At 36.2% G+C, this 22,842-nt stretch overlaps 4 protein-coding genes and 1 pseudogene across 6 annotated transcripts; 4 read left to right on the top strand and 1 right to left on the bottom strand.

Moving 5' to 3' along the window:
- The first annotated feature begins 3,772 nt into the window (after positions 1–3,772).
- On the top strand, positions 3,773–4,504 carry LOC147521430 (organelle RRM domain-containing protein 1, chloroplastic-like). Its single transcript, XM_086565685.1, has one exon. It carries the CDS (start codon positions 3,773–3,775, stop codon positions 4,502–4,504), a length of 732 nt encoding a protein of 243 aa, XP_086421811.1.
- Positions 4,505–5,330: 826 nt separating this feature from the next.
- Positions 5,331–8,663, bottom strand: LOC147521429 (F-box/kelch-repeat protein At3g06240-like). Its single transcript, XM_086566432.1, has 2 exons — positions 6,983–8,663; positions 5,331–5,595 (listed from the first exon to the last, which is right to left on the bottom strand). Exon 1 carries the CDS (start codon positions 8,241–8,243, stop codon positions 7,008–7,010), a length of 1,236 nt encoding a protein of 411 aa, XP_086422558.1. The 5' UTR covers positions 8,244–8,663; the 3' UTR covers positions 5,331–5,595; positions 6,983–7,007.
- Positions 8,664–9,646: 983 nt separating this feature from the next.
- On the top strand, positions 9,647–15,365 carry LOC147521428 (peroxisome biogenesis protein 3-2-like). 2 transcript variants are annotated; one of them, XM_086566286.1, is made up of 7 exons: positions 9,647–10,016; positions 10,088–10,249; positions 10,335–10,525; positions 10,635–10,765; positions 12,769–12,905; positions 13,976–14,215; positions 14,869–15,365. In XM_086566286.1, coding segments are annotated over exons 1-7 (1,131 nt in total). In that variant the 5' UTR covers positions 9,647–10,014; the 3' UTR covers positions 15,137–15,365. The 2 variants fall into 2 exon arrangements, with proteins under 2 accessions (XP_086422412.1, XP_086422466.1); XM_086566340.1 differs by having other exon boundaries at positions 9,973–10,016; positions 10,088–10,253.
- Positions 15,366–15,709: 344 nt separating this feature from the next.
- LOC147521427 (protein PIN-LIKES 2 pseudogene) lies at positions 15,710–17,730 on the top strand (annotated as a pseudogene). The gene is made up of 2 exons (XR_015198776.1): positions 15,710–15,894; positions 16,195–17,730. The product of XR_015198776.1 is annotated as a protein PIN-LIKES 2 pseudogene (transcript).
- A 1,096-nt stretch (positions 17,731–18,826) lies between these two features.
- LOC147521426 (putative ribose-5-phosphate isomerase 2) lies at positions 18,827–20,067 on the top strand. The gene is given in 2 exon segments (XM_086566218.1): positions 18,827–19,714; positions 19,716–20,067. Coding segments are annotated over 2 exon segments (795 nt in total). The 5' UTR covers positions 18,827–19,136; the 3' UTR covers positions 19,933–20,067.
- The last annotated feature ends 2,775 nt before the right edge of the window (positions 20,068–22,842 follow it).

Here is a 22,842-nt window from a genome sequence, read left to right as displayed (position 1 = left end):
TCCCTAATTTAAAGTTCACAGATTCAACAAAAAACATGGAAAACAAGAAAAACCGCTAAATTTTTCTCTGAAAAAATAAAAAGTTGACGACATTCTAACCCTAACCTAATTGATTGGAAGCGTAACAACGCCTTGTGCTTACATAACAGGGGGAGAAGAAATATACCTCTAGATGCACCTATATGCACGTAAACAGCAAATGTACAGAAACTACACAGCAGCATCTATCACACCCTCCTAAGAAAACCAAATTTCATAAGATTTTTCAAAATAACTTGAAACTGTATAAAAGAAGATACTAAATGGTTGAACAGTATAGTAAGAAAAATAAGCTGAACTTTTGAAAATAAAGGAGATTTTCGTTTTTTTTTTCATAAAAAAGAGATGTGTATTTCAAAAACATTAAGAAAACAGCAAAACATGTATTCCTGTTGGAGACCTAAAAATGGGCCGCAAAACAAAACATTTTTCCAGAAACAGAAGTACAAACGTAGACGTTTTACCGTTTCGAAAAACAAATGACAATTTTTATTTTTAAGGCTGTGTTCATTATCTCTGCAAATTTGTGAACTTTTTCCACTCAGAAATTGAACTATAACAGGGACTAAATCAGGGGCTTGTTAGGTGTTTCCACCAACCAAACTCAGCCGAATTATGCAAAAAGAGGCAAACACTTGGCAGTTCTAAAATGACCGCAAACTTTCACCAAAATATTTTGGTAGTCTACCAAACCATTTTTCCACCCCCAGCTCTCCTTGTTCAATCCCTTGATTCATCCTCTGTTCAATACAACTTTGGTCATGGAAAAGTTCCAAGTTTACACGGTAAACAATCACAGCCTAAGTGGTGAAATTTTACCATGAAGTGCCGTTAGTGAGAGCATATCTTTCAAAATATATTTAAGAAACATGTAAAAGTTTTGACAAGAACAAGACGAAAAACAATGATAGAAAACAAAGTGAGAAAGGTAAGATTGTGAAATAAAGGAGAGATGTGTTCCTTTTTTGAAAAAAAAAAATGTTCTCTAGAAACTAGAACAACAAGAAAATCGTAACATATATGCAAAAGAAATAAAAACCTAGCTTTTGGATATCGCTTCAGAGAGACCCAGATGTAGTAGCCATAAGAAAAGTTGTAAGAAACATGTGTTAACAATACCTAAATACATAAACAGTAAGAAAAACATAAAATAAAAAGTAAATTCAAGGATAAACAACAAATACTCTATGAAAGAAAGTGTTTTGCTTATTATAAAACAAAACGATGCAAACCTATATTTGTAATGTAATTATGAAGGCAAATATTCAAACTTTCTCTCAGCAAAGTTTGTTTTGTATAGTTGTATGAAAATAATTTTCCTCGAATATTCAGGTACAAAAACCCTGATTTAATATTCATATAAGAATAAGTAAAACTCCCAAAATTGTTCATGATAATCTAAGTCCTAACTGATTGAAAAAAAAGTAAAACACAATTGACAAACTAAACAACTGAAGATAGATAAAAAAACATTGACATGATTCAATTGAAAACGAGAGGAGAGAGAAAAGGATGCATGATGTTTTGGGCTCTCTTCTTGCAGTAATATAATATCTAAGGATGCATCTAGTAGAAGGATGATAAAACAATACATTAGTCTTAGCAGCCAAGCAAGCAGCATATATATCTCAAGAAAATCAGACAGGCTGCTATTTTGGGGTGTGCCACCTTCAAAAACACCATAAAAACATTCTATGTGGTCTTTGTCACCAAGTACTACGGTCTGCATGATAGTTTGTCACTAACAACTAACCATAATAGGAAAATCTAAGTAAAGACAATCAGTATGGGAGAAAGAATTTATTTCAAACAGGAAAGTTTGGGCTTAACAAAAATTGCTAGCTCTCGGATATTTTCCTCTCCCTGGCTAAAATCCTAAAGTCATGAAAATTTTTCTTTTGGTTAGGGAATGGAGAATCACCTGATGTACTCGTTAGAGTTCACTAAAGCACAAACTACTAACACTTTTTACTTAATTTCCGAACTCAAATAGGCAAAAGTAACATGTCAATTCATACAAATGAGAGACAAACTGAAAGGAAATAGGCCCCCGGACGTTACTGGTGGTAGATTTATTGTTTTTCAGGTGTATCAGGGCCAAATAACGGCGTGAAATTGCTATTACCATGTACCGACTCCTGTGTGGTGAACTAGTGACATAGCAGAACTCCATTTTCAGCTAAATAGCCTAATTAAGTGGGAAAAGATAAGTTCACGGTACATACAAAATTTCCATTATTCTATTATTTTTAAAGACAGCACGCGGAGGTCAGAAATCACAGAGTTAGATTGCCTTTTAGTGACAAACTATTTGGGCTGCTAAATTGGGCTGCTAAATTGGGCTGCTAAAAGTGTCACATAGGCCTTTTAGCTTGCCTAGCCAAATTTGGCTCCCCAAAATCAAAAAACCAATCCAAACGCAGAGTTTCTACCGTCTGTCCATTATTTTTTGAAATTTTTTTGGACAGACGTCACAGTTTCTACCGTCTGTCGAAATTTAACACACGGACGGCAGAAACTGTATTGTCCGTCTTTCAAACTTATTATAGCAGTTGCTATTTAAGGTCTTAACTTTGGCTGAGTTTTTTACTCCTTCCAAATTTAAGACTCTTTTAGCAGCCGCATTGAAATGACATTTTTGTGGTTGGGGTGCTATATTTGCCTTTAACAACCCATATAGCCTCCCATTGGACTTGCTCTTATATGTTGTGAGAAGGCAGAGTCTAATAACATGTAACTTTTTACACAAACAATAATCTAAAACCTCTTCCCTAGGGCCAAGCCATTTTTCACAATATCTCTATACTGGCAATATTAAAGAATGAAGAATGGGTATTGCATGAATTTAATGATGTTTCAGTTGATATATAATGAAGTGGATGGAAAAATAAAGATGTAATTTCGTTAATAAATGACCACATGAATGAAAAGAAAACAATTTACGCAATAATATAGTCCGAAACCCGCCAACTGCTGGCACCAGCAGACCGCAGTTTTTAGTGATTAGGGTAATGAGAGTGCCCTCTGTACTTAAAACTCTTAAGCCTATTACTTAAACTTTTGTCCTCACTACATCAAACTCTTAAACCCTAATACTTAAACTTTTATCCTCACTACATCAAACTCTTAAACCCTAACAATGGCTTCAACTATTTCTAAAGCCATCTTCTCCAAACCCACTCGCTTTGGCCAACTCATCACTTCATCTTTTTCCACCTTTTCACTCACAAGACCAACTTCATCTCCAAGTCTTTGTCATGCAGTTGGAATAGGTTCGCTTACCAGTCACGTGGCTTCAACTCAAATGAATGGAATCCGCCTCAACGGGGACCTATACGTGTGTGTGTATGAAACACCACGTCAGTACCGTACAGGACCGTCGCCCTAAGGGGCGTTGGCTTTTTGAAACACTGAGAGGCGACGCGTACAATATAAGATTTAGTACAGAGCAAGCGTTGTTTGATTATTATATAAAAACTCTAGCTAAGATTGTTGGAAGTGAAGAAGATGTTTCGATGACCTTGGCTTTGGGGCTGAAATTAATGAATGGAATTACTCTGTACTCATCCAAGGGCTTTATATTCCGGGTTTTCATATATGGCAAGATTTTTGCTATAATGATAGGACAAATGAACCCGACAACCAATTCATACCGCTCAATACAAATCACCGACTTGAAAATATTTTCAACTTTCATCATCTTTCTGAGAAGAACTTGGATTGGAATTCCGATATGTGGCTTGTTAACGTAAAGCAACCTGATCTACACAAAGTTCCTACTCATCTACACTCCCGGTACCTTACATATTACTATGTCAAAATGCTAGCTGAAGTTGTTGGTAGTACAGAAATAGCTGAAGATAGCATTTACATAATGTGGAACGACATGCCCTGTGGCTTTGGCGCTGAAATTGATGAGGAGGCGGCAAATAAACTTAAAGGTCGTTCTGAAGTTTTAAATGTGCTTCCAGATTATGCATTTGATGAGTATGTGAAGTTTTTGAACCTATCAATTAGCCGTTCGAAGTCTGGCTGGAAGTATACTAGTGAGTCTGCAAGTGATATTCTTATTGACGGGTATACTTCCGAAGATTTCGAGAGACCTGTTGGTGAATCTGACAATAGTGAACTTGGCTATTCAGTGTCGTCTCGAGCAGTGAAGTTTGATCCCGATCTTACGGATTGGTTTATTTCTTTGGAGAAACCTTGTGGCGAGGTTGCTCCGTTGCTACAAATTGATAGCTACGTTCGAACTCTAGCTACTGTTGTTGGAAGTGAAGAAGAAGCAGAGAGAAAAATCTACAGGATTGAATGTGGGGGGTGCTTATTTGGTTTTGGTGCTACCATTGATGAGGAGACCGCAAATAAGCTTAACGGTTTGCCTGGTGTTCTTAATGTATTTCCAGAAAATAGGTCTCTAAAATTGGATTGGGAATGGTTTAAGCGTGAATTCGATGAGGAGTAACATTTTGCCGTGTTTATATAAGTCTGATTAGTTAGAAGTGCTGGTGTTCAACCACGTTAGGCATTTGAATTCAATTGAAGCTCGTTTTAATACAGTTATATACCACTTATTATTATTTTGCATCGAAATGGGATTTGGATGAGTAAGATTTTGTCGTGTTCAAGTCTTAGTTGAAACTTGAAAGTGCTATTGTTCATCTGCATGAGCATTGAGTAAATAAGACTAACGTACGTCCCATAGAAATTATCATTCTTTTCTTGAGAAACACATGCAAGGAAGTAAGCTCATTCTTAAAAGTAAGGTCCACTGTTTAAGAAGTAGGAATCTCTTCCTAGTTCCTACTACATTGGAAATCAAGAGTGAAGAACAAAACACAAATAGAATCAGTTGGGCTGGAAGAGAATGTAACCAAACTGGAAGATTGGTTTAATTCGAGGATTTTGATTAATGACTCGGTGAGTCACTTTGGCAAATGGACCATCTACGAACAAATACTACCTTGGTTCTCTGAACCAGAAATTCATAACCAGTAGTCCAGTATGTCTAAATGTTCATGCAAGTTAGAGTATCAAGTGCTATATTCATAAATTTTCCTCTGTTCATAAATTTGTATAAAGAAAGGAAAGCAGGTCTCCTGTGTTCTTCAAAATTGCAAAAAGATATAACCTATCCTAATCCTCAGAAGTATCAAGTGCTATATTTTCATTAAAAGAACATGACACCATTAAGATCAACAAGCACCTGTCACAACCTAAGCGATTCATGTGTGCATCACTAACATGTTTCAACTAATTCATTCAATTCACAAAAAGAAATAAGCCTGGCATAAAGAAAGTAACTAAATAACTTGTCATTTAATATGACTATCTATGGTAAAGAAACATAGTTAAAACAGGCACAGGTTTATACACCCAACGCAACAAAGATAACCTGTTTTACAAGGTATGGAAAGAACCGACACATTCTTCCCTAAAATCCAATCCAGCCTACGAAACATCCTCTGTCTCCTCCCCTTCTCCATGCCATTCAGAAACACTCTCCTTCTCTTGAACAGGAATGAAGCAACATCACAATCATCACCACGGCCCGACCTGTTTATAAATTCATCAAAATTGTCAGATGAAGCACAACTGCAGAAGTACTCAAAGATTCACGAGTATGACCAAATACAACGTCAGCTGACCAAAAGTGAAATACTAAATGAGAAGGATCTTTATAAAAATATTGCACTTCTATTACAAAATAGAGGACCTTAACCCACTATAGCCAATTACATTGGCCTATAATGAGTTCAGTACCAAAAGACAATGGAACTAACACAATAAAACATCATATATCACCTTTAGAAACCTAAGAAGCAAGATATTTAAAATCAGTCAAGAGCAGTGGTCCTAATTGATTGCTCGACTCTAAAAGAACCATTGTCGCTTAGGGTAAAATTTGGGTGCAGTTGGAAATGTGTAAAATTGGATGTTATCATCATCCAATATATCATCTGATATCATCCAAATAGACTGCTAGACTCCAAAAGAACCATTGTCGCCGAGGATAAAATTAGGGTGCAGTTGAAAATGTGTAAATTTGGATGTTATAATCAATCAATATATCATCTGATATGCCCAAAATATTGTCTAAAAGAAATCATAAACATTGTAAGCTAGGACCCAAATTATCCAGGTCGGCATATCGTCCGATACACCTAATCCTCAAAGTTCTGGTACATGTCTAATCAATGTCTCTATGTCAAGGAAAATTTGAGAGGAAAAAGGAGAAAAAATCAGTAATCATATGACTGGAATATCAGTATCGGGATTTTGATTTTGTGATATAACACCAATAATTATCGCTATATTGGACACTTTAGACCCTGATAGTATGATCCCAATATTAGGTCAAATCTAATATTACATGTGTTCAGGAATCCAATCTCTCAGATTTACAAGATTACAACTAACATAACAAATTAACGAAAAAAATGTGAGTGGAAGGTTTTAAAAAACTTCAGAGTACATAGAAACACAAAAGCAGATGAGATGACCTAGACAAGGTACATGAATAATGCAGATCAACGACAGAAATTTTTTTTAAAAAAAAAAAAAAAAAATACTCTACAAATAACCACAATTCCATTAAAAGAGGTCTTAAAAACATTTTTTCTCAAAAGACTTCTGAAGTATATCTACCTAGAGGCCGTCTTTTGTTTTTTCAGGTAGAACCTTGTAATGACCGGATGGTAACACCAGCCCTATTGGGTCTACATAGAGTAACAGGAAAACTCTGTCAGGTACATTTCCTAATCATGGATAAACAAGAAAAGCCTTTCTTTACATATTGAATCTGTTGGCCTAATAAAAGTGTTTGTTTATGCGTACAACTAACACAGTACAACTAACTGATAGAGAATAACTACATAGCACAATATAAAGTTATAAATGTGAATATAAAATGACACTTCAAAATCTCTAACGGTACTTTTACCTGCCATTTATTGGATGCAATCCTCCTACACTTGCTCTTCCCCTTCAACACTAACAGCATTCCCAACATAAGTACCAGATTTTAATGAGACAAGGCTCGCAACTGGAGTCACTAATCTGTCAATTTTAGACCAATCCAAATTATTATGAATCTCAAGACGTCTGCCAGTTTTTTGCTTCAGGTCATAAAAAACTAGATTGCTCTTATCCATCAGTACAACTTTGTCATTCTTGGCAAAACATATTGGCATTGAATTCAGCTTATAATGACTAGCCAAATCATATGATCGTTGCTTGTAGCCAGCCTCTGGAATGGCAAGTAATTTAAACCAAGAGACCCTTGGACCATAATCTTCCATCACCCATATCTCAATACCAGTCTCATCGTAATACTTGCAGTACATACAAAGTTTCCCCCGCAATTTCCCTATAGTTACCCCTATAGTTACCTCAGCAAGTTTACCCATACAAACTGGTGTCTGAACCTCTCGGAACGCTTTCTGCTCAATATCAAACGAGATTATTGCTTTGGAGTATTTTCCTTTTCCATATGCTAACCAATAAAAAGCCCCATTCAAAAAAATTCCCAACGCTTTATCATCAGCAATCGTATAAGGAACATCTGAAACCGTGGAGCACAAAGTATCGTTCACCGAGTAAACATTAATACTGGATTCACATCCATTACCATTGATAAACTTCACCAACACATAATCATCAGTAGAACCATCATAACCAAATCCATTATTCTGATGATAATCAAAGTCAAATTCCTCTCCAAATCGCACCACCTTAAACTCTCGAGTAGTCGGATTCAATAATAAAACAATATTCCTTCTAGCTAAACAAACAATCCCATTACAAGTACCCATTACTTTAGAATCATCAAATGGTGGACCAAACAAATTAGTAAAAGTCATACCAAGTGGGTTTCTAAGTTCAACCAGTTTATCAAACAAAGTCCCATCAATACAGTACAAATGTGTATGGCACTCAAATCCAGACACCAGTCTAGACTCCACTTCATTTCCATCATCATCTAGTCCTTTAAGTTCCACCTTTTTGTGATTCAAACTTGTTTCGGTAACAAAGAGATTCAAATCATCTCTTTCAAGTGCTCTAGTTAAATGCATTTTTATAAAGTTAGTATCGTAAGTGAGACTACGCCATGGCTTGCTAACGCACCTGAAAGTAATGAGTGTCTTTGCAGGGAGTCTTGAGAGAATCTCGATGATGATTTCGTGTGGTAACTTTTCAGCCATCTTGTTTTTTCTTCTTTGGGTTTAGGGTTTTGTGGAATAATAACTTTTCACGTACTTATTTGTTGTGATGTAATTAACGGGTTTGGGCTTTGGGCTACTTGCGTTTCAAAATATTTTGGGCTGTTGGCTAATATTTTGAACTTTTGCCTGTCTATGATTTGAGGTGATACCCATTCAAACATCAACACCAAATCTTCTAGAATGTGATGAAAATCATCTTCAATCCTTCATCAATCATTCATCCACACCAAAATACCATGAATCTTGGCCACTGGGGATCTATTTGTTGTCAAGATTGGTGTTTCATACTTTCTTCAAATGTATAAATCGCAATATTCTAAAAAACACTAGGCGGTAGTCGGGTGGTGGAAGAGCGCCTAGGCGATCTAAGTGTTGAGCGATTTTTTTTCATAATATATATAGTAATACCATAGTTTGGGATTTCGAAAATCTAAAAACCGAAATTCATAATATTTCGACCTATGTTATATTTGGAATTTTGACTAATTTCAAAATTATCAATATTCCAACTTTATACTGGTTTTATGATTTAAAAAAAACCAAAATATTTGTCATAATTCCAATATTCCGTTCGGAATAATAAACACTAAGTAATACACACATATACTAAAAAAAAATTAAATTTTTTTTTACCATAACTCAAAAAATAAATACAAACAAAAATACTTATTACATAAATACATAATAGTTGAAAAAGATCGACTTCGTATAAAAACATACTATTTCTTATAGTGATATATGATTTACATTAGACTTTAATCTTTTAAACTCATTCAAATCTTAAGTCTATACGGGTCTTTATTTTCAACATTTAATCATTCAAAAAACCAAAAAAACTTGACTACACCACCTATAAACCAATTAATCTGCCTAAACCTGCCTAATCAGTCAACCGATATTTTAAATGATTTGGGTCTAGGTGAGTCGGTTGAGACACCCCTATTTTGAACCATGGACCAAAATATATCCGATATATCGCCGATATATATCGGTATTTTGGTACACCGACATCGATATTTCCGATATATATCCACCGAATATAGAACCCATTTTTTTCCAATATATATCGGAATTTCCGATATGAAACTTTATATCGCCGATATAATCGATATTTCCGATATAATCGATATTTATCAGTTGACTTTTTGACCATTTTAAAATATAAATCCGATATTTCCAATATATTCCCGATATATATCCGATATTTTCGATATTATATATCCGATATTTATGATATTTTAAATAGTTTGGACTGGTTACCAAAAAAAATGGATATATCTGAAATATATCGGTTTTTGGGTACACCGATATATTCATCGATATCGATATTTTGGGCCTTGTTTTGAACACTATTAAATCGGTAAAACAAGTGAAGTGATGGTGCGTCTAATGAAGTGACTAAACTACCCCAAGAGTAATAATACGTGGGATTTGAACTTAGGTCCAAGTAGTTTATCAAGTGGCGCTTGAGTTTTAATTTCAGGTCTAGACTCTAGATCATTGACCTCTCCGACAACCCGATGAAATAATAACTGGTTGAAACTTGAAAGTGACACATCTCCAAAACCAAAGTTAAAAAAAAAGGAATAGGAGACTCTTATCACCTTCCATTCTTAACTCTCTCTTTCAGTCATTTCCTCAAACACCTTTAAACCTTCCTAGTAAAAACACTATTAAACCCCATCTTCTCTTATGCCTCCAGAATCCCATTCCCAATACTCATTGGATATGTTTCTTTCTTAGCAGAAAAATGTAACTTTCATTTTTATATAACTTATTACTGTTTTGTAGCTTTATTCATTTCTTTGTGTGTTTTAATGTAGGAATTTCTGGAGGAGAAATAAGAGGAAGGTTTTTGTTACTGTAGGGCTTTTAGGGAGTGGGTATGTTTTGTATAAGCTTTATAATGGTCATAGACAGAGGCTTTTGGATTTAGAGAGGGAGCTTGAAAGGGAGCGCGAAACCGATGAACTCATTAAAGCACAGTTAGTTAATAACACTCTTGGACTTTTTTTTTAAAGTTTCATTTTGTTTAGTAGTGGAATTTATTTGTTGTTTTTGGTTTGATAGGCTGCAAGCTCATTTTGAGAGCATTCAGAGAATAGTTGATTCGACATCGTTACCTTATGCTATGTACTATTTGCTGAATCGGGTATCTGATGAATTAGATCATTCACAGCTGACTGATAGATTAAAGCTAGAAAAGGATACACTGACATCTTTGGAGAAGATTGAGATATGGGAAAATCTGAAAATTCTAAGTATGAACTGCCACTTGAATATTACACAACATTGTCTGGTTTACATTATCTGCACTTGGTTTTCTAGCTCATTTAAGTTGCTTTTGTCTTTTTCGTGTTGTTTTACTAGATTTCACGAGATTGGCGGTGTCATTATGGGCAATGACGGTACTCAACTTATACATCAGAGTTCAAGTCAACATTTTAGGGAGACATCTCTACATTGATACAGCTCGAGGAATGGGAGCGTCTTATCTACTGGTAAGACCCTTTCATTTCTGCTTCGAAGTTTTCTCTATTTACATCACTCAGCTTCCCAGCTATATGGGGTTTATAATACATCTTTTGATTTTCCTTGTCACAGTCTACGTGGGGTGTGGTGGTGGTGATTGCTCATGCCATCATTTCACCCCATGCCTCAAACACCTATGGTATAAGAGTTGAAAGATACTCGCCACGTGTGCATAGTGAGTTTATATGGATTTTGGTTACACACAAAACTATGTGTTCAATTGGAACAGAAATCCCAACCCCAAGTATAAATTCTAGAAGGTCAACAATTGTTAGGACACATCTAATGCATACAAACTAAAACACCCTGTTTCATGTCTCAGCTGCTAAATATTTTTTCCTCTGATTTTTTTTTTCCCTCCAAGTATGTTGTGGTGTATGAAATGGAAAACTTATTGGTTGCATTTACATGGAATAATTCAGCAGTATTGTTTTGTTAACTATGAATGGATGACTGAGTGACTCTCTCTTTTTGGTTATTGCACTACTGGATTTGTGTTGTAGAATATCTCATACTCTACTTCCTTTTCTTTCGTCATAGTATATAACATATTTTACTTTTCACAATAGTAAAAGGTGCTCCCTGTCTCCCTGACCTTTACAAAGTTTGGCTAAAGATTGTGATCGTCAACCATAAGTTTTCATGTGTAGAAGTAGTTATCGGGTGTATGCTAATATCAGAGTGGTCTAGGAGTTATAGGTGATAGTAGAAATTGCATGTCAAGTGTCCAGTTATTCTAGGGAATCTAGTGCAGTTATTCTAGGTGATTTTTGGATTGAAAAGATTTTGAAGTGTCTTTTTTAAAGACGGCATTTTTTTAGAAATTGAGAGGACAATGGGGAATTTTAAGAATGAGTACAATACCTTAGAATCACTGTGGCTAGAGTTAATGCTGCTGACTCTTGCACAATCAAAGTCGTGTGTTCGGAAGAGATCGCAAAACTGATAGGATGGGTCTCCACTATTTTAGTCTTTCAGGCCTTCATGCCGTCCATTAAATTTTCGTAAATTGTGTACCCTTCGTTGGGGAAGCGTAATACAGACGATTGATAAGTTAAGGTACTCTTCAAGCCAAGCAGCAAACCAAGAAGGGCAGAGAGTCCATGTATTTGTTCAAGGATGATGGATCCTATACTGGAGGCAGAATTGATATGGTTTTCTGCTGGCCTGTGACATTTTATTAGGGGTGGCAATGGGTTGTGTTTGGGTGGGTTCGTGTCGTGTTATATTCGGGTCACATGTTAGGAGAGTAAACCCAAACCCGACCCAATTACTAATCGTGTCGAGTTTGTCAAACCCAAACCCAACCCGCCTATATAACGGGTGACCCGCTAAGCCACTGGGTCAATTTCAGATCAGTTTTGGATCGGATTCACATATAACATGTATGCAAAATGTTTAGTATTTCACAATTTTATCAAAAAAATATATATAAAAAAATATGTATTTATTCTCAAAAACCATCCATAATTCAATTACATATCAATGAAAATTGAATAACGAAACATATAATTATCGAATGAATCAATATGATGGCTAATTCTTCTCTTTTTAGTCGTTTATTTTAGGTAGTTGGGATGATGAGATCTTAAAAACTAAGGAAACTTATCTTAAAATAGGTTATACAGGTCACGGGTTGATGACCCGACCCATTAGACCTGAGAACTAATCGGGTCTACTAACGGGTTACTTGGGTTAACATATGTGACCCTAACCCAACCCAATGATATGATGGGTTCAGCGGGTCAACCCTTAAATGACCCAAAAACTTTTTTTTCCAACCCAAACCCGCTAATTTCGTGTCGGGTTAGCGGGTCGTGTACAAAACTGCCACCCCTACATTTTATGTTTGTTCAGTTATAATGAGTCGGATGTACAGTTTCTTTTCCTCATTGTAGAGTCACGTATATTGATAGATTCAGATAAATGTATCTTCTTGTTTCTTCTTTTACCTTGTAATGTCTTTGTGTAGGAGGAAGTCGACCAATTTGATAGGCATGGCCAAGTTAGCCAACAAGTGTTTCTTGCTACTGCTGATTATCTCCCCAAGTATGGTATGGTCAAATTGATTCATAATATGCAGATGGCAGCGACAGAAGTTCTCAAAGGGTGAGATAACTCATTAATCCATTTAATCAGACAAATTGAAGTTGGATGCATTTTTAGAAACATCTGTTTTGGATTACTGTACATTAGCTATATAGTCAAAATCCCCCTGTTCTATCGTCTCGTGGCTTTTTTTTTGACTTCAAACCTCCCAGACCCCACCCTTATGAATAGAAAATCCCCAGGGCCCAAGTCGTCTACTGCATGCTGAGAGTGGGGTTTGAACCTAGAACCTTAGGCTACAATTACCCCAAGCCTGACAAAATGAGCTGCTGGTCAGATTGTTGGAAACAATTATTCTATGGTTACAAAATATATCTTTTAAACTTTCTGGATTCCGTCTTAAGAAAACTGATAGAAAGTTCAGAAAAGGCGGACAACACAAACAAATTCTAGTATGGTATGCTCTGTCTTGATTCATACACCATTTTGACTCATTTGAAGGACCTAATGATGTCCCAAACTTAGTTTCTTCAGATTCTTCCTGCATTGAATATGAAATTCTTCAATATTTGAATATGGCTTGAACTACTTCATTGCATGCCTGCATTGTTATTCCCCTTCCAATGCTTGATTCTTAATTAGGTAAGTCTCTGGGACCTTCCATCCTCTCCTTGTAGAAAAGAATGAGGATGCTTCTTTAGGTCTTTGATTTATCTTTGTTTTTTTATCCAAATCTAACAAAGCACATGACAATTCTCCAGAAAACATTTAGCACATGTTGTCTGCATATTTATGCCCATATCAATGTATGCATAGTCCTGTCTCTTGTTTCATTCTTCATGGTTGAGTTCAGATCATTAAGGCACAATCTAAAGTCTGTTTGCAATGCTTGGGTTTTCTGCTTGAATCCGTATTTCATATCAGAATTTATCATATGTTTTAGCAGAAACGATACATAGACCATGTGATTCAGTCTTATATACTGTGTGTTTAGACTAGCAATCCCCCCCCCCCCCCCAAAGAAAAGGAGGTTAAATCTTGCCATGTGTCTTCAATATTTCTATTACTTTAAGAATTCACTGTCTATGCTTGTAAATGTGTTCACATTCGTAAAGTTGCCTTGTATGCAGAAAGCAGCTGCGGGATCTCTTCAATACTACTCTTCTGCAAGAAACCGTGTTGCAAATATTAAAGACGTTCATGAACGTGGGGGACCTTCATCATTGGATGACATACTTGCTTCCCGAAGACGCCAACTCATACGAGCAGTCAATGATTGCATATTCCAAGAGTTCTGATGATACTTCAGTACATCCCGGTGTCAACAAATTAGACCAACTAATTGGAGAGGCTCGTGCTGTCTTACTGAGGTAGGTTTCCCTCCCAATCCCCGATTAATAGTTGAGTGCTACATAATGTTTATTTTGAGAATAGGCATCACCTTTCCATGTGCTGGAAAGAATGCAAGAAGTTTCTGATTTATGGTGAGTTGCTCAGATGTTTGAAGCATCTGGGACCATATTAACACGGGTAGAGTTAAAAGCAGTAATTAACTCTTAAATCCTTCTTGGCAAGGAATGGAAATTCTTAAGATGACCAACTCTAAAGGGCATTATAGAAACGTTCCTAGCTCACCTTGCCTTCAAAAAACAAGGCGTTATTTCCCATGAAATATATAGGGTTAGTTAGGGATGAACCCCCATTATTTGTGTGTGTGTGTGGGGGGGGGGGTATATACCCCAATGGACCTACTGACTTCCCAAACTTATCTATCCTGTCTGTTCTGTTCCTGATTCCCACCCAGCGTCTTATTTTCCAGTAAGCTTCATCAACCCTTTTCAACATTCAATAGCCTTATCGCAGCAACTTCAGTTTGAAAATATGCTGTGTGAAAGGGCAGATATGTTCAATATCTCCGTCATGTAAAGTTTCAAATGTTTGTCTCTTTGTGAATCATGCTACTGACTGCTGATAACATTTTATATTTATCATTTTTTGGTATTCTTCCATGTGTTTCTGACAGTGCGGAATTTGGGAATGTCATGGAAGTATCATTGAGATCGGTGGTGGATGCTCTGATGAACGATGTTGGGTTGCAGTCAGGAGGCAATCCATCATCAGGAGTTCCACTGGCTAAGCTCTTGCCGCGAATTGCACAGATGGGACCCTTACTTCTTGAAGATCCAAGCAACAACCGATTTATAAGGATCATTCAAAGCTTACCCGAAGTTGAATTATTTTACACACTTCTCTATGCCAACACACCATTACAATTTTCAGAAAGTACATGATAACTGATTTCGTCTTACAGTTACAGGTAGGAGTGTATGTAGGATGTTTGAAAATCCCATTAGGGGATATTAACTTTTAGGAAAATGATGCGCCTTGATGGGCATGTTCTGTTGTAATTCCATTAAATTCCTCTTTTTCTTAATTGTAACTTTGAATTCCTTTCCTTCTGCATTTGCCATTAGCAGATGAGTTATAAATACTTAAAACGGTCTTCTGGGCATGCTAAAACCTTGCGCTGATCCAAAAAGAGAGAGATGGTGAATAGATATTATATGTTGTATGAAGATCTTATTACATATGGATGTAGAGGCAAGATTGGGAGATGTGAGAAATGCGCACTTGGGAGGATTTTCTATATGCTCGGACATGCTTAATTATTCTTAAATAATCAGTGACGTAAAGACACTTTTTTTCTTCACAATTTTTTATAATGAGGATCAGAATATGTTGACAATAGTCTGTGTCAAGAAAGGAGTTTAAATAAAATGAATTGTGGCTTTTAAGATAAAATGTGGCCAAGATTGGCCTTAAAACCCAAAAACTTTGGTATGAGGTTGCGGAAGGTCCTAACAAGAATATGGAGGCATACGTTTGCTGCTACGAGACAGGAAAAGGGGAAGGTTCTGTGTCAAACAAACCGTGAATTGTGGCTTATTATGTGTTGCAAAACTTTGCTGATGCAAGTCCACAAACTACGTCCCTCCATTGAAAGCAAAGCTAATTGTATTTTCATGATCTCTCCCAACTTCTCCACCTTGTAAGTCCTCTCTCATTATTCTGACCCGTTTCAGCTTCAATATACGTTTTTCTTGTTAAAAGTATCCGTTATACGTTAGAATCTTATATATATAAATGCCATTTCACTCTATCCGGTTGTTATTAGTTTGTTTTGAATTCACTGTATTATTTTATAATCTACAATACTTATGGAACTGGTTTTTGGATTAGAACATCTCATTTTATTACATTGAGCACTCAACAATTTTTCTAATATATTTAACAATTCTATGTCGATTGGATTTTAGTTTTCTTACTTTTCGTGTTGATGATGATGTAGGACTATTGATATTGACTGGGTTTCAATTAGTTTGGTTCTAGATCTTCAAATACATTGAACACGTAGAAGAAACATGTCGGGGCTGTTCTCTTATGGTGATATTAGTTTTCATTACAATATCCTAAGTGCCGTGGTGCCTTTGTTGAAACTCCTCACCCTTACTGTAATAGGCATAGTCCTTGTGAACCCGAAAATTGAACTTGTTCCTAGAGCAACTTTTAAGCTCCTCAGCAAGCTCGTATTCGCGCTGTTTATGCCTTGCCTTATCTTCACCCATCTGGGAAAACATATGACACTCCATAACTTTATGCATTGGTGGTTCATTCCTGTAAATGTGCTAGTTAGCACTGGCATTGGTTGCTTATTAGGATACCTTGTCACAGTTGTATGTCGTCCACCTCCTCAGTTCTTCCGACTCACCATTATCATGACAGGATTTAGCAACACTGGAAATCTTCCAATTGCTACTGTTGAATCAGTTTGTCATGGCCACGACAACCCATTTGGCCCTATTTGCATAGGTAATGGGGTTGCTTATGTTTCTTTTGCTCAGTGGGTCTCTGTAATTCTAGTGTATACCCTTGTTTACCACATGATGGAACCCCCAATGGAGTACTATGAAGTTGTTGAGGAAGGATCTGAGATTGAAGAACAAGCAATTGTTAACGATGTAAGTAGGCCTCTCCTCATTGAAGCAGAATGGCCAGGCATTGAGGATAAAGTAACCGCATTTTCCAAGAAATCATCCATTGCCAGTATATTTAGTAGTATTCCAGGTGGTTCACAGACAAGTTATCCTGATCTTGATGCAACGACGGATGGAGGTGGTAGCAGTAGTCCCAAGTCTATCAGATGTTTGGCAGAACCCAAGATGGTGAGGAAGTTTAGAACAGTTGCTGAACAAACCCCTATACAGCATATCCTTCAACCCCCAACTATAGCATCTCTGTTAGCTATCATTATCGGAATTGTACCACAACTGAAGGATCTATTTTTCGGTTCTGATGCTCCTCTATCCTTCTTCACAGATAGTTTAGAAATTTTGGCTGGTGCAATGGTACCTTCAGTGATGCTAATTCTTGGAGGAATGCTTGCTGAAGGGCCAAATGATTCTAAACTTGGAATAAAAACAACAATTGGTATATCAGTTGCAAGGCTCTTAGTGCTTCCTCTATTTGGGATCGGTGTCGTTGCTTTGGCAAGTAAATTCAACATATTGGATCGTGCTGATCAGATGTATAAGTTTGTGCTTCTACTGCAGTACACTACTCCAAGTGCCATATTACTTGGAGCAATTGCCAGCTTAAGGGGGTATGCAGTTCGCGAGGCTTCGGCCCTTCTCTTCTGGCAGCACATCTTTGCCCTTTTATCTGTTACCATGTATATTGTCATTTACTTTAATCTGCTGCCATATATTTGAGATACACAAGGAACATTTTGTCTAAGTATTCAAATTTTGGGTTGTGTATGGTCGGCATGTACGTAAAAATCGTCTAACTAATTCTTTTAAGATGATATCACCAGCTTATTGCAAAATCTGACTTGAATTGTTTTGGTCCAGTTTAACTTGGCTTCTAAATGAATGAGAAAAACTGGTAGTTGTCCCAAGCTTGATGAAAATTTGGAAGTTGGAACTCTTCTGCTCCATTCAAAATCAACGTCCACTTTTACCAAACTATCGGTGGATTTTTATCATTTAGCCCTTTTACCATTTTTGAGACTACCATCTTAATTCGCGCCGAATGAAATACAGAATATGTCTTCATTTGCAACGTGCACGTAGAGCTTCAATGCAACCAAGAGAACATAGTATCAGAATTTCCGTGAAAAAATATTGGCATATACTGATATACTCACTAACTCACGCAACCAACATTTATTAGAATAGAAAGTTTAGAGGTTGTAAGTTTTGAAACTTCTAAAATGCAAATTTTCCAAAGCTGAAAGCCACATAAAATTTGGAAAACATAAACTGCAACATCAGCCAAATTCCATTCACATCATGATCATCAATTCATATGAACACGTCTCAGCTCTTTAAAGGAAAGAGACATCTTAGAATCAACCATCCCTTGTTTTTTGGCTTATAATAACAATAAATCAGAATATTTGTCATCTTTGAACGCTCCATTATATACGGTCCAAAACACCACTTTGGCCATTTTTGTATTTTAATTTTCGTATACAGTACGCAACTTGCCCACTTCAAATGTGCGTTACATGCCTTTTCTCATCTGAATGCCTATCCCATCAAGTCTCTATCTCGTGGGAAGGGTGGAATTTGAGCCGAGCGGTTCAGGCTCGGCTCGAACTTGTTCGTTTAACTATATGAGCCGAGCTCGAATTCAAATTAAAGCTCGTGTAACAAATGAGCTTGATGAAACTCGACTCGTTTAGCTTAAATAGCATATCTGTAATGTAAAATAACCAAGCAGCTTGGGCTCTGCTCGTTTAAACTCGGCTCAAACTTGCCGAGCTCAATTTAAAACTTGTGTAATTCGGCTAGTTTAGCTTGAATTCCACCCTTATCTCGTGGTGTAGGCATGTACAATTAAACTTAGTACAAGGTCATTCGCATTATACTATATATACTACTACATTTCGTATTCGGGAATAGGATTAGATATGGTAAAATAAAGTGCAAGAATCTGGTCTGCGAACCGCACATAAAAAGCAATCAAAATCTTCTCTCTGAAAACACTTTACTGTCTGTTTTTAAGCATTTCAAGGAAACCTCTCAGAAACGTTCATTATTTGCATTTAGAGTTTAGACCCCAAAAAAAAATCAATAAAGGCAGGCAGTCTTATTATCTCTCTCAGGCATTTCCTCAAAACACTTTTACATTTTCAATGGCTCACATAATCCTATCCAATTTTTTCTTCCCATTCCTTCTATAAATCCTCTCCTTTTAGACAAACTCCATTTCTTATCTTCAATTAACATGGCTATATCTTCACCCCCAATACATTTTATTTCCACCATTGAACCACCCCAAACTTCACATCTTCTTCCAACTCAAGATGAGTTAAAGAAAATTGCTGCTTATAAAGCTGTTGAGTTTGTTGAATCGGGTATGGTTATAGGTTTAGGTACAGGTTCAACTGCAACACACGCTGTTGATAGAATTGCAGAGTTATTACACCAAGGGAAATTGAAAAACATTGTTGGAATACCAACCTCAAAAAAGACTCAAGAACAAGCTTTGTCATTGGGTATTCCTCTTTCAGATCTTGATAAACACCCAATTCTGGATTTGGCAATCGATGGGGCGGATGAAGTTGACCCATACTTGAATCTTATTAAAGGTAGAGGTGGGTCTTTGTTAAGAGAAAAAATGGTTGAGTCTACTTGCAAGAAATTTGTTGTCATTGTTGATGAAACAAAGCTTGTGAAGAATTTAGGTGGGAGTGGGGATGCTGTGCCAATTGAAGTTGTACCATTTTGTTGGAAGTTTACGGAAACGAGGTTGAGGAATTTGTTTGAAGAGAAATTTGAAGTTGGGTGTGTTGCAAAGTTAAAGGGTGTGTGAAAAGAATGGTGGAGAAGTAGTACCTTTTGTTACTGATAACAATAATTATATTGTAAATTTGTTTTTTGAGGGAGCAATTGGGGATTTGAATGCTGCAAGTGATGAGATTTTGAGACTTCCTGGTGTTGTTGAGCATGGTATGTTTCTTAATATGGCTACTACTGTTATTGTTGCTGGTGAACTTGGTGTTACAATGAAGCACAAGTAGTAGGATTTTGATAAAGAGTTGGTTTTTTTCTTTTTCTTTTTTGTGATTTAAGGATTTTTGGGGTATGCCCATTGCCAAATTTTGTTGGTTTATATGATTAGAAGAAGTTATTTATGAGGAATTTTGTTTTTGATAGCATGTTGTTTTAGTTTATGGTTATCAGAATTCTTGTTAGATTTTGTTTTGGAAGTTAAATTAATAGACATTATTAGATTAGTCTAATTCAACTTTGTCAAACTGGGTTTTTTGTTTTATTGTGTTTTGTTAATGGTGATTTACATTTTCTTGTGGTTGGAATAGTATATTTCAATTGCTTAGCTGGAATTCATTTTGTTAGCAATTTTTTTTTTTTGATTGTCAAGCCTGTTTTAAATGATATCACTAACTCTTTGATACTGGCGGAGTTCGAGCCCCAGACCTCTGGTATCATCACCCAAAGGTTTTACCGTCTTTGTTAGCAACTTAGCATATGAGGAACTTTGTTTTTTTTTCTGATTGATTTGGATTATCGACCAATACTGATTAGCATAGCACAAAGGTTCATGTGAGCCTGATAGAAGACTTGAGCCTATCCTCTGGCCAGAAGACGCGCTCTGTCTCTCCTCAATCAACTTTGAGTTTAGTTCTATATGTACTGATTTAGATCCAACAACATCCGTATTAGGAGTTCTGGCAGCAAAATCCCCAAGCATCATTTATCTGTAATGCTTCAATTTCATAGTAGTGAAGCAGGGGTACTATTCATCCAAGTAACATTCATAACACCAGTTCCTAGTGGAGTTGCTTCTTCATGGTAAGAAGCATAACAGGACAGGAACTTCTTCCACTCATGGATTAACCTCGTAGATCTTAAGTTACGGATGATCTAAGACAGAATGAGAAATATACTTGCGATCAAACCCACAAAATATATGTGAAGAAACTGTGATAGCTAGCTTTGACTCTTGCTGAAACCATTTTTGATACCTGAGACTCCACCCTCGCCTTATTTCCTGTATCAATATTTACTTGCTTGATGTTTTGTGAAGATGCGGGTGCTACGATTTAGTGTCAGAAGTTGTCCTCAATTAGATAGCAGATAGGAAATTAATACTGTGTAACATTTTCTTAATTAACTCGTTCAAGGAAGATGGGTTACTCGCGGCATCAATCTTGAATTTCATATGCGTGAAAGTGGACAATGTTTTCAGGAAAAATAAAACTTTTGGCGAAAGCAAACATTTTTTTAAGTTCCACCATAAAATTGGTTTTCGTAAGTGCTTACTAGTTATTCGTACTTAAGAGTGATTTAGTGTAAGTGTTGGGCCACTTTTTTGTATGTGTTTGTTTTTTAGCTTATTAGTAGCCTTTGTTTTAAGTGAATTTTTAGTACTTAAGAGTATTTTAACAATTTGTCACTCTTATGAGCCAAAAACAATGCCCGGTGCAAGGGTGGCAATGAGGGTAGTTTTTCACTAACAATGAGAGTAACGCGTTTACTATAGAGATAGCTGTTGAGTTGTGAATTTCGGATGGAACTTTTTATTTCATATTGTGTGTTTTTTTGTTTTTTCAGACGGGATGCTTCATTCCGTTCCGCGAGTTTTTTTCGTTTTTTTTTTCTTTCGGACCGTTCAGCGATTTTTTTGAAAAAAAAAAAAAAAAAAAATAAAAAAAAATAAAATCTCGTCTAAAAAAAACTTTTGAGACGGAATGAAACATCTAGTCGAACAAAAAAAAAAAAAAAAAAAAAAAAAAACACGAGACAAAATAAAAAGTTCCGTCCAAAGTTCACAATTCAACAACTATCTCCATAGTAAGTGTTACTCTTATTGTTATTTAGTGAAAAACTACTCTCATTGTCACTTTTGTATTGAGCCATTGTTTTTAGTTCATAAGAGTGATAAATTGTTATTTCCACTCAAAGTGATTTGCCCATTGGGATTTGGAAATGCTCTAAGTGTCAAAAATATAAGTAGGAAAACTTGACTTACACAAAAACTTATAAGTAGCCAAAAAAAAAACAAACACCCCTTAGGTTTTTCTTTTTCTTTTTTTAATCAAACGTGGTATGAATGTCTCTTCTTGGACCTTTGTTAATGCTGGCCCGATGCTCTTCATTTTTCTCTTTTTTTTAGAGTGGCTAATGGATATGCCTCATTATTGTCAAATCTTATAAACGCGTGAACCATATGTATGGTGATTCTTTCAATAACATAAATCCAAAAAATTTAATGAATAACAAGCAAGACAAGAATAGTAGAATCCTCAATCCAGCAAAAGTCTGAACTCCGAAACAATCTATGAATACAGAATCCTGATTTTGGGGGACAACCGGGCAAGTATAGGCTACCTAATATGTCCGGTCGAATCATAGTTGCCTGCCAAGTGCCAACTTGCATTAAAAGTGGCGGACCTACATTGGGCTCAGGATGAGTAACTTCCCATCCTCAACTTTCTAAGTGCATAGAAAATTTAGGACAATGAAAATTATACTAGTGCCCCCCCAGTTTAAATCCTGGGTCTGCCAGACTGCCACTGTGCGCGAGAAGAACCAAACCATCCGAGTTGCCTCGTATTTAATTTCATAATTTTGTTTTGTGCTCTTCTTTCATTTTGTGGTAATACCTAACTTCGTTTTCATACTATTTTTCCATGTGCTGATTCTTGGACGACCAAAAATAATTGCATGAGACTTATTTGTTGTCTTGACTCGACTAGCTGAATCTAATCTCCTACGGCAGGCAAAGTAAAGCCATCTAACATAAACAATGCCAACTAAATCTGTAATCGACAAAATTTAGTCAAAAATATAGCCTATGTTGGACAAAATAACTGTCATGATAAAGGGCATTGTATAGTTAGTCAATATTGTGTATTCTCAGACTACGATCAGTGCGTGTATATATATAGCGATATAGCAGGAAATCA

Source organism: Coptis chinensis, chromosome 1 (genome assembly GCF_015680905.1).
Source record: "Coptis chinensis isolate HL-2020 chromosome 1, ASM1568090v1, whole genome shotgun sequence".
Lineage (NCBI taxonomy): Eukaryota > Viridiplantae > Streptophyta > Magnoliopsida > Ranunculales > Ranunculaceae > Coptis > Coptis chinensis.
The sequence above is the reverse complement of the archived record's forward strand: the minus strand, read 5'-3'. Positions and strand labels throughout refer to the sequence as shown.

Bases quoted from the DNA above. Each gene is read 5' to 3' on its own strand.
- LOC147521430 (XM_086565685.1), top strand. From the start codon at position 3,773: ATGTGGCTTGTTAACGTAAAGCAACCTGATCTACACAAAGTTCCTACT.
- LOC147521429 (XM_086566432.1), bottom strand. From the start codon at position 8,243: ATGGCTGAAAAGTTACCACACGAAATCATCATCGAGATTCTCTCAAGA.
- LOC147521428 (XM_086566286.1), top strand. The intron at 10,250-10,334 runs GTTAGTTAATAA...TTGGTTTGATAG, and splicing joins GATGAACTCATTAAAGCACA to GCTGCAAGCTCATTTTGAGA. The intron at 10,526-10,634 runs GTATGAACTGCC...TTGTTTTACTAG, and splicing joins GGAAAATCTGAAAATTCTAA to ATTTCACGAGATTGGCGGTG.